We start from the raw sequence: 11,449 nt of genomic DNA on the forward strand, positions 1-11,449 counted from the left end.
TTTGATCTTCTAGTATAGGCTTTTTTGAGGAGAAGTTGATTTTACATTTTAAAATCTAGCCTGGATTTTATTATGTGACATTGCCTAGGAGCTTTATTGAAAAAATTTTTTTAATTAAACTGAGGTTCGCTCATGGAGCGGTTAATAAATACTTTAACACGTTAGTCTTTCTATATTTTCCCCCCCCCCCCCCAAACTAATCAGCACACTGGTTTTTGGAACAGTCAGGATGGGAATGAAAAAAGTGTCAGATTTAAATAGTAGTCGCAAGGGGATTCTAAATACCTGTTTCTCGGCACTCCTGGCTTTTTCCTGCTGAAAGCAGAGCTTTATTCAGAAATGCACTGCTCGAGTGGCGCCGTGTTTTCGGTGTCTTTTTCTGCCAAGTGCAATTTTTGGTTTGGAACAAGAGGCTGGTTGGTTGGTTGTTGGCTGTGGTGTCTGTTGCGCTCCTCCATCGATCAGGTACCAGAAGCATCTGATAAAGCCATCAATCGAGGCCCTAGCACTTCTGCTCCACAGCAAAGTGCTGCAGCGCCTTCATGTAAGATGCCAGCGAGTTCTCCCTGGTGTGGCGGGAGTTGGCCTTCGCTCATGGATTTACTTTTATGCTTAATTAAATAATATATGATTATGTGCGGAAAGAGTGATTGAATTATTGATGGGTGCCCTAAGAGCTTCTGGATCCTGCCTGGTAAGAGGGTTTACCTCTGGAAGCTGTGCTCTGTACCTTGAGTGCTTCAGAGAAATGAGTGCTTTACCATTGAACGGAGCTTTTTTTGGTTTGTTTTGCAGAAAATACCGAGGGGGTATCTCTGCAGCTTGGGAACACCCGAGATTTTATTATTTCTTTCGATCTCAAATTCATAACGAATGGGAGCATTTCCGTGGTTCTCGAGACGACAGAGAAGAACCAGCTTTTCACCGTGCACTACATCTCCAACACGCAGCTCATTGCTTTTAAGGACCGAGACATCTACTACGGCATCGGTCCCAGGACTGGCTGGAGCACCCTCACCAGAGACCTGGTCACCGACCTGCGGAAAGGCGTCGGCCTCTCGAACACAAAAGCCGTGAAGCAAACCAAAATCATGCCCAAGAGAGTGGTGAGGCTGGTAGCAAAGGGAAGAGGCTTCCTCGATAACATCACCATCTCAGCCACTGCTCACATGGCGGCTTTTTTTGCTGCCAGCAACTGGCTGGTGAGGAACCAGGACGAGAGAGGGGGCTGGCCCATCATGGTGACGAGGAAATTAGGGGAAGGTTTTAAGTCCTTGGACCCAGGTTGGTACTCGGCCATGGCACAAGGACAGGCCATCTCAACGCTGGTGCGAGCATACCTGCTGACGAAGGACCACGTGTTCCTCAGCTCGGCTCTGCGGGCGACAGCACCCTACAAGCTGCCCTCGGAGCAGCGTGGGGTGAAGGCAGTCTTCATGAACCGGCACGACTGGTATGAGGAGTACCCCACCTCGCCCAGCTCCTTCGTGCTCAACGGTTTCATGTACTCCTTAATTGGGCTGTATGACTTAAAAGAAACAGCTGGGGAGAAGCTGGGAAAGGAGGCGCGGGTCCTCTATGAGCGGGGCATGGAGTCCCTGAAGGCCATGCTCCCCCTCTATGACACTGGCTCAGGGACCATCTATGACCTTCGGCACTTCATGCTTGGCACCGCTCCCAACCTGGCCCGCTGGGACTATCACACCACCCACATCAACCAGCTCCAGCTCCTCAGCACCATAGACGAGTCGCCCATCTTCAAAGAGTTTGTCAAGAGGTGGAAGAGCTACCTGCGAGGCGGCCGGGCAAAGCACAACTAGAGCTTCCAACCAAACCCATCGCTCCTGCCGCCTCGCAGAGGTACGCTTTCAAAAGGTCGTATCCTAAATTTTTTTTTATGGACCGTTTCAAAGAAGTGATCCTTAAAACTAGTCTCCTGAAATCATTGCATTCCAGCGTGGAAACATTTGGGTCTGATGGGTAGGATTTGGAAACTTCACATGTCCTTGGTGCTCCACAGCAAAACTATCCGCACGAAAAAAAACCCCTTTCTGCTCCTGAGTTCGGGGACGTTTTTTGGGTTTTTTTGTTTTTTGTTTTTTTTTTCCTTTTTGTAGGGAAATATTTGCAGAAGCCATACAGGTCAAGAAGCACTTGCCTAAAAAGTTAGTCTGTGGCCTCTTTTAAAATGGAGTTATATGTGTATATGTTGGAACAGCATAACAGATCATGTGGTGTAACGCCGTAAATGTGTATTTACTTGTAGCCATGGTAGTGGACAGTGTATCTTTTTAAAGGTGTTTTTGTTGGGGTTTTTTTTTTTTAGACAGATTCTTTTTTGGGGGTGAAAAATACACTTCTCTTTTTTTTTTTTTTTTTTTTTTTCCCAATTCTCTATATGGAGCTCCTTTAGCTGTATGGTTTCTTTACAGACGCGTGGACAGAAGACACGCAGACAGTGTGCGAGCTTCGCAGTCGCGTCACGTAAGCACAACTCAGTGGGGCTCACACAAAACCTGCAACCACGCCACCCCCCTTTTATAAAGCCAAATTTACCATCGCCCGTCAGGTTTGCTGGTGTTGCCTCCTCCCTGGTAGCTGGAGTCTCTTATCATGGAGCCTGATTTTTTTGAATGGTATTTTTAAATTACATTCGCTGTGCTTTGGCAAGTTTATGCTTTGGGAGACATGTCTTGAATTCCTGAGTGTGACGTGGAGTTCATTTTGAGTAGCGCGCAGGAAATTCAATTGGAATTAATTAACGTTTTCCTATGGTGATTTTAATTTTTAACCTGCTTGAGTATATCAAGCATTTTAAAAATTAAAATTACCCCAGAAGTGTGCTTTAATACCAAGTTTCACCTCTGCCTGCTGTCTTATGCATTGTGTAAGGGGTCGTTACATCTCCAGCGCTGGCTTTTTGGGTGTGCTTTGTCTTTGTGGCTCTGCCAGGCGAGCAGGGGAACCCGTGCAATAACCGAACACACGCGTGTGAACCCAAATGCTTTCACTAGACTGTTGTAATGCAGAAGAAACCAGGTGGTTTCTTTTTCCTATTTATCCGTCCTTTACACCCACTGTTCCTCCGCCTCCTCGGCCTGTAGCCTCCTGGTTGATCCAGAAGAGTAAACCCAGATGATGGCACTGTTAGATCAGGGGTGTTTTGTTTGGTAGCGTAGCAAATACCGGGTTATCAGCAATGTTGGGGGGTGCTGGTGTTTGCTGGAAGGGTCTTGGGCTCAAAAGCTCCTGGGAGGTGAAGGACAGGTGTCAACTTTGGGGTTTTTCCACCATGTCGTACATGTAGGTGGGGGTTAAGCTTAAGATGTTCATACTGAGGACAGAGTTCATTCAAATCACAAAAAGGCTGGGCACAAGGTCAATATGCATCTTGATTTTTTTTTTTCTTTATTTTTTAATGCTTTTTCTTGCAGATGTTTGAAACAACTTTTTAATTACTTGATCTTTGCGACGCATGCTACGATCATATCAATAAGAGAAGTGGATGTCACAGGAGAAATTTCAATACCAAAGGTAGCAGAGGTGAAATTTTTTTTTTACATACATGCGTATACACACACACACGTGCGCACACCCACACGCAACCCAGAAAAATGTGCTTCCTTTACAAATGATTGGTCCTTACTGCAAGCACAGAAACATCTTTCTCCTGTATGCTTCCTCCATCTTTAGCCCATTTTGGATTTGGAGAATCTAGAGAGACTCTTTGGGTCTACTGCTCAAGAAGAGATGGTATCGGTGCCTTACAGAGGCCACAATTTTTTCTTTTTTTTATTTTTTCTTAATTCCAGCTGAAAAATTGCAGTGGTGCTGATCTTTCCATGCTTCGTGAGAGTCAGCCCAGCAGCTCTTGAATAGGTGAGCTCAGAAGCGTAGGTTGGCCGTGTCAAGGCCATCGTTCCTGTCAGACCAACATTATCCTTAAAATCTCCGTCACATTTTCGTTGGCCTTAGCACACGTGTAACTTAAACCAGCTGCCGTCAGGGGTGGTAGAACTGAAGGGAGCGAGGATGGGGTTTCTCCTGTTACTCTTTTTTGATTGAGTTGTGCAGTGGAAGAGGATTAGTGGACATTGGTGCCCATACCTTCATCGAATTCACTTTAAGTTGGGGGTTGTTTGTTTGTTTTCAATCTTCAAACTGACGAAGGTCTTAGGGACTAAGACCTGTTTCATTTTTCCATGGAGTTTACTGTACATAGACTTAATCGGAAGCATAGTGTGCATGGGTGTATGCAAACCAGTGACACACAAGCACAACTGTCAAGTGTGGCAGCGCTGTTTCTCTCGGCCATTGTGCAAGACATTCACTGAAAGCTGCTATTTTCATTCACCTTGTAATTGTACTTTATTTTTTCTACATTTTTTTTCCTACATGTGGGATAGACACCATGTGTTAAATATGCAATAAATTGTTTACAGGATGCTCTTGTAAAGGGTAGTCCTTTGTAAAGCTGTACAGACTTTGCAGTTTAAGCACAATGTGCACATGTTAGTTTTATATACAGCAAGACATGACTTTTTGCAGTGGGAAAGGTTCTACTATGTTTATATACAAAGTAAATGGATCAACGTTTGTGCTTAATGTAAAGCTGCTTTATAAGACTGTAAAATAAATTTTTTTATCTTAAGACAAACGTGGGACATTTTATTTATTTCATTCGGTACCTTCTGCCCTACGTACGGTTACAGGTGAGCCCTGATGAGCATCATCGTAGAGGTTTTGAGATGTCTCCTTTTAGTGTATTCAGGAAGGGTTTTAATCTAAGTAAGATGGAAAACATTTTTTTCTTTTTTCCAGCAGTTCAGAGTTTGCTGATTTGAGGTAAGGACTGCAAATCTATATTCTCTTTCTGCTCAAGTCAAGTTCATGCAGTATGTTGCTGGTTGAGTTATTTCTGCTAAATGCATCTTGTTTTGAGTGATTTCTGTTAAATAACAATTTTAACTGACTGGTCACTAAAAATTATCTTAACGGAGACGACGGGTGGTCAGCTGAGGTTGTCTGTGACGTGCAAGAAGCGCCCCACTCTCTTAAGTCCTGTTTTCAGCTAAAAAGATGCAAGTCCCATCAAAATTCTCCCCCCAAATTGGGACTGAAGACACTCCGTGCCTGAAGTGGTGGTTTCCACCTTGGTGGAAGTGCTGGTAAATTGGAGCTGATTGCCGGGAAGTTGGTGCCTCTTGGACATAAATGTGACCTGCACCCAGGATGCCACGTTTGACTTAGTTGTAAATAATTTTGCATTTCTGAAATGCCAAGAGCACGTCTTCTGCAGCTGGGCAGAGCTTCAGTACCATCTCCCACCTGCTTGGGTGAAAATATTGATTTTTCATTACTTAGCAGTTTGTTAAAAACGTATGAATTGAAAATAGAAGTGGATTTAAATATGTTGTCTTGGTGATGAGTTTGAATGTTTGCTGCTCAGTTTGTGGTGAAAGGAGATACATTAACCATCTGCCTGGAGTGACTGATAACTCCCATGTATGTGTTGCGCTTCCTGAATGTTAAATAGCTGCTTCTATACTTTACTAATCTCTTCCAAAAACAGCAGGAGCTATTTAAATGCCAAGCACTTGGCATTCCAGCCTATTCAACAAGGTGGAGTTTTGCAACGGCGAAGTGCAAATGTTGAAAGTCATCCAGGCGCTCACCAGCTCCAACCTTGAGGACAGCAAATATTTTAAGAGCTCATCTTGTGAAATTTGTATCTCCCAGCAACTTGCTGAGGGGTTAGACTGAAGATGAACAGGCCAGAGCACTAATAACCACTAATGAGCAGAGGGTTCCTGCTCTCAGAATCCCAGAATCATCCCAGGTGGAAAAGCCCTTGAAGATCATCCAGTCCAACCATGACCCTCACACTGACCGTTCTAACTCCACCAGATCCCTCAGCGCTGGGTCAACCCGACTCTTCAACCCCTCCAGGGATGGGGACTCCCCCCCTGCCCTGGGCAGCCCATTCCAATGTCCAACAACCCCTTCTGCAAAGAAATCCTTCCTCAGAGCCAGCCTGACCCTGCCCTGGCGCAGCTTGAGGCCATTCCCTCTTGTCCTGTTACTTGTTCCTTGGTTCGAGACCTTTGGTTCATCCCCCCCTCTCTGCACCCTCCTTTCAGGTAGTCATGTGTTTCCCATATTGGAGAAACCAAGCGTGCAGACCTGCCTTGCTCAGGAAGGAGTTTGCACCCACCAGGACCTTCTGTATGTCTGCTGTTGCTCAGCCATGTCGTAGAGGAGTTCTTGCTACTTTCGAGGCATCGCCAAGGCTCTTGGTGGATCCTCGTGCTGTTGAGTGTGCCAACAGCACTTTATATCTCGACAGACTTGGGTGGCCACAGACAACCGGGTGCCAGGGTCTTGCTGCTGCTGTCCCTGAGGTGACAGCGTCAAATATTTGACGGTGAATTGCAGCCAGGTCAGGCTTTTGGTGCAGAGCTTGGGAAGAAACATGAGTGTTGGCCTCGCCTTCAGCACTTGAGGTTCTGCTCTTGCCCTCGGTGTGTGCAGATGCTGGTACCATGTCATGCTCTTGGGGGGGGTGAAGGTGAGGTGTCTCTGTCAGGTTTTTTGGTTGTTTTTCTAGATTAGTCTAGATTAATGGTATTTTCTAGTGGGAAAATGCTCCACATACAGCCTGCCTTCTGCACCATCCTGCTGCGGCTCCCTCCCTCGCCTTGTGTGCCTCCTGGAGCCCCTCTGCCTGCTGCTCTAAAAGAAGTTTTACCCATTTATAAGCCCAGGCTGCTTGTCTCATTGTAGTTCCATGGCTTTCTCTCATCTGGAGGAGGAAACAGGAGAGCACGGAGTGGCTTCCCTGCACAGCAGAGGTGGCAGCAGCTTCTTCACCTGCACTGGGAGACACAAACACTGCACAGACACCTTTCCCAGGCCCAGGTGCCTGTTTGCAAACGAAACCTTGGCCCAACCTTTCTGGGTGTGGAAAGAGGCTTTAAGGATGCTCAGGGAAAGGCTTGTGGAGGCACTGAGCAGCACTGTCAGCTGCTTGTGTGCAGGAAGCATCTAAAAAGACTTAATTCTGCAAAACCCATGACTGGGATGGGGAAAAAAAAGAAAATCCACATGGCATCGCTTGGGTGGGGAATAGTAACCCATTAATTTGATGATAAAGAAGCCTTTTAGTGAAATCCCGTCTTTATCCCAAGCACTCACGGGACTTGGCTGGATCTTATTAAATGCTCTGATCTTCCACTGTAGCTTTTTGTTTTCTCTGGGCCTTGTTTGAACAATCAAATGTCAGCAGAAGCAGCTGGTGGTAAATGCCATTTCCTTCTGCCCGGGGCCGGCTGCTGGGTGCTTTAACCTGGGGCTGAGCCGCTTAAGAGAGAGAATTTAATATTAATACTGAGTCTTGCTGCCTGCAATGGGCTGGGGTGGAGCAGGGCTGCATCCAGCTGCACCTGAAGCTCCGGGGAAGTGAAGAGGAGGAGGGTGTGAGGAAGAACTTTCTGGGTGATTTTTTCCCCGTGGAGTGTTTGCCTCCTCCTCGGCACCCGCTTCCCTCCCCGCCGTGTCCTGGCTGCCAAACACTTAACAGCAGGGTCAGTGCCGGCACCTTCCCCCATCTCGCATGCCCTGTAAGCAGAACGTGTCAGCATCTTCATTTTGTAATTAAAAATATTAATTAAGATGGGTCGGAGCCAGAAATGTGTTGCATGAGCTGGGCTGTGTCAGCAGCTGGGGCTGGCTGCATGTGGGGGCCAAGGGGGCAGAGGGTCCCACTTTTCCCCCCCCACCCTGGGCTGGGCTGGGCTGGGCTGGGCTGGTGATTTTGGCCAGAGTCCCCCTTTTTTTTCCATCCAGGCTCGGCCACCTCAGTGCTCCCCCCATTGCTTTCCAGGCATGAGGATGCCGGAGGGGAGGGAATGCTGGAGCGAAGCCAGAGCAGCTCCACAGGTACCTCCTGGGCTTGGCAGTGACCCCTGAGGACAAACCCCCCCCACAGCCACCACCCCCCAGCATCTCGCTGCAGAGGCCGCCGGGAGACAGGGCAGAGGGGGGTGGTCTCAAAGGCGTTAATGAGGGGTTGGTTGTCTGCTCACACCCTGATGAGGAGCTGCTGCTGCTGCTAATTTTCTTTTTTTTACGAATTGAAAATTTTCTAAGGTGTCAGACTTTTTCTTTTTTGAGTGCTTGAGAGACCCTATCCCATCGCAAAGCCCCTGGCCCCTCTCACCCCGCCTTTCCCTGCCGGTTGCCCAAGCGGGTTGTGACAGCCGCAGCCTTTTCCTCACCCTGCCCTGCTCTTCGCGGTGATTTCTGTGACGTTTTTGTGGCCCCGGGGTCCGTGGGATGCTGCAGTCCCCTTCGGACATTTTGCAATTCTGCAGGCGGAGCACATCACCAGTTTGGCTCCGCATCGCTGCACACCAGCCCACGGTCTGGAACAACCCATGGTCTTCGTTTAGAACCACCCCAGCTCACAACAACTGACTTTATGGGCAACAAATTCCCTTTTATGGGAAGAAAAAAACAACCCAGGCCAGCAGAACAAACCGCTGCATTCCTATTCCGCAGTTGAAACCTTCTCGATTGTTCTGTGGTGGTGTTTGCGCCGTGGCCCTGCTGTTGTGGAGCTCGCGGAGGTGGCAGCTGGGTGCCCTCGTCCCCACGTGGGCACCACACATGCCGAGCTCCGCGCTGGGCACAGCAGGATCAGGCCCTGCGGAGGCTGGGGGGAGGCCCTGAAGAGGCGGCGCTTGCGGTAGAGCGTAAATAACCCGGCAAAGAATTAAACGTGCGTAATTAAACGTGCAGGCTTAGGGCTAAATTAAAGAATCACCAGCTTTTTCTTTGCACCTCCTGTGAGCGGCTCCCCCACGATGCTGTGGGGTTTGGAGGCTGCTTGGGGAATCCTGTGGCTGGTGGCTTCTCCTGGGTCACCAGCCCAGGAGGGGGAGGATGAGCTGGTGCTGCCCAGATGAGGTCCCTGTGGCGAGGACAAGGGGACATGGTGACCCCTCCCCAGATCTGGCACGGGGGCTGGCCCTGTCGCCCAGGGGTGGTGGGGGACGATGGGGCCATGACCTGGCTTGGGGAAGGGGAAGAGATCCCAGGGGTTCGCCTCTGCCCAGGCCGGATCCTGGTTCTGGGGGCAACTGTGGGCCAAGCCCGACCCCCAGCTCCCACTGGCCGGGGGGCCAGGGGTGCTCCTCAGTCTCCCCACACTGTGGCTGTTGTGGGCTTGGATGCTTCTAGGATGTAGGGAGCCCTTCCCATACTTGGTCTTCTCCCCTCGACAAAAATTTTGGGAAAGTCTGTGCCTGGATTTTCCAGTTAATTTTAAAATTATCAAAAAGCAGAAGCAATAGTTGCTCGGAGTATGTGGCCATCAGGCCTGGGCAGAGCTGGGCGGTGGGAGCGCAGCCCCTGTACAGCCTTGCTAGGATTGGACTCTGCCTGCCCCGGGTGCTCTGAGCTGGCCTGAAAGTTGGGCTCAGCCTAAAAGTGGGGCTTGGCCTGCAGCTTCCAGGGCTGGGGGTGCTGGAGGGCTGGGCATCTGGTCATGGCTTTACCCAGGCTGGTAGGGTGTAACAGAGAGCTCCGGGTGTGACGCTGGGCCCCACAGCTCCCACTGAGTAGGTTTTTTTGTTTTTGATGAGGGTGGATGTTTGTCTGCAAACACAGACCATGTTCAGGGGTACAGCCAGCCGGGAAAAGGCACCTTTACCCTCCTGCTGCCCAGTTTGAAGGCAAATAAAAACCAGGGAGTGATTAAACCAGAGTGTACAGTGCTGGCAAGGGCAGGGGGGAGCATCTGGGGGGGGGGGGGGGGGTGTGCTGGCACACACAGAAGGGCCGCGGCTCCACTCCCACGTGTGGAGGGCACCAGCTGTCCCTGGGCAGGGCCCGGGCTGGGGGGGTCACGTCTGCAAGGGGGATGCAAGGGTGTATCTGGGGAGTGCAAGCCCGGAAGGTGAGTGGGAACATCTGCAGGGGTGGGTGTACACAGTTGGGGGGGTGGACAGCTGGGGTGGCTGTGCATTGGGGCTGGTGTGCACGTCTGGATTGCTGGGGGCATTTCGGGTGGGTGTGCACATCTGGAGGCACGCACGGCTGGGGCAGATGCGCATATCTGGAGGATGGATGTGCACGTCTGGGATGGGGTGCACATCTGGGGCGGCCACACATGGCTGGGGTGGGGTGCACATCTGGAGGATGGATGTGGGTGTGCACATCTGCACAGGGCTTGTCTGGGGGCTGGGCAATGCGCTAGGCTGTGCGTGTCCCTGTCCCCAAGCTGTGGGATGTCCCCGCTGGCACCACTCAGCCCCCAGGTCCCAGCACTTTCCTGCTGGGCCCCCCAAAACCTGCCCTGGGCGCCCTGTCTGGGGCTCTCCCATGGGTGCCCCTTGCTGCCAGCATGCACCAAGAGCCACTGGGACCCTCCTGGATCAGCGGGGCTCCCTGTGCCCAGCTGTGCTCAGCTCGCACCATCCCCATTAACGCTGGAGCAGAGCAGCAGGATCTGGCCAACACTTAAATAATGATTTTTAAATTTTTCATCCTCTCTGGCTTTTAACTCCCTCAGTAAAAGCATGGTGTCAGGGAGCTGGGCTGTGGCAGACCCCCTCTGTGGGCTGGAGTGGAGCTTGATGCCACCAGGGTGGATCCTGGCCAGCTCTTGGCAAACGCTTGCCAACAGCGAGGCTTGGGAGGGTGCTCGGGGTGGGGGCTGAGCCTGGCATCTCTGACTGCCCTGTTCCGTCCGAGCTGCCATGTTGCAGGCCTGGACGTCCCACTCGTGTGTTAATCCCACACAATTTGGGGGCTGCACAGACCTTCACTGAAGGTGTGGGGGCTCCAGCAGCACCCCATCTCCTGGCAAGGCCTTTACCCAGAGCATGACATCGCAAGAGGCAGCTGGGAGCTTCCCCTCTGCAAGTGCCTTTTCCCAGCACTTTCACCCCAAGAACAAGAGCCAGCAGAAGCTCTTGGCCAGTTCATGCTCGCTGCTGGTTTCCAGAGCCCGGGGATATCCTGCTCCCACAGTTGTATTTCAGCTCAGTTCCTATTTTGCTTCAAAAAAACGTGGCTGGGGTTCAGATCTTCAGTGCTGGGAAGTTCCCACTCATGGCACGGGAGGCACTGTGGGGCTGGCACAGCCTTTGCACATGCTGGAACCACTGGTTTGGAAACACGAGGGTTTCCAGGCTGCCCCTACACGGGCATGGTGCTGGGAAGAAAGTCCTGCCTGGGGTCGTGCCCAGAATGGGGTCAAAGTCCTCAGGCATAAAATCCCTCTGCTGCCACTGCTAGGCAGAGCTGCTCCCGGTGCAGGAGCTGCCAGCGCAAATAGACGTGGCTGGATTATTTGATGGGTTTGTGTCAATGCTTGTATAAAACCAATCAGTAATAATTTTAAAGTTATTAATGGTTTTATTACAGTGCAGTAACAGACTTTACC

At 50.4% G+C, this 11,449-nt stretch overlaps 1 protein-coding gene across 1 annotated transcript in view; it reads left to right on the plus strand.

The window, feature by feature from the left end:
• Positions 1-4,651, plus strand: part of GLCE (glucuronic acid epimerase) — a 37,485-nt gene extending 32,834 nt beyond the window's left edge. Inside the window, exon 5 of the mRNA XM_074917338.1 lies at positions 796-4,651. Coding sequence (XP_074773439.1) covers positions 796-1,820 — 1,025 coding nt within the window. The 3' untranslated portion in view covers positions 1,821-4,651. The remainder of the gene's footprint in view (positions 1-795) is intronic.
• The last annotated feature ends 6,798 nt before the right edge of the window (positions 4,652-11,449 follow it).

The sequence above is a fragment of the Athene noctua genome, chromosome 13 (assembly GCF_965140245.1).
Source record: "Athene noctua chromosome 13, bAthNoc1.hap1.1, whole genome shotgun sequence".
Classification (NCBI taxonomy): Eukaryota; Metazoa; Chordata; class Aves; order Strigiformes; family Strigidae; genus Athene; species Athene noctua.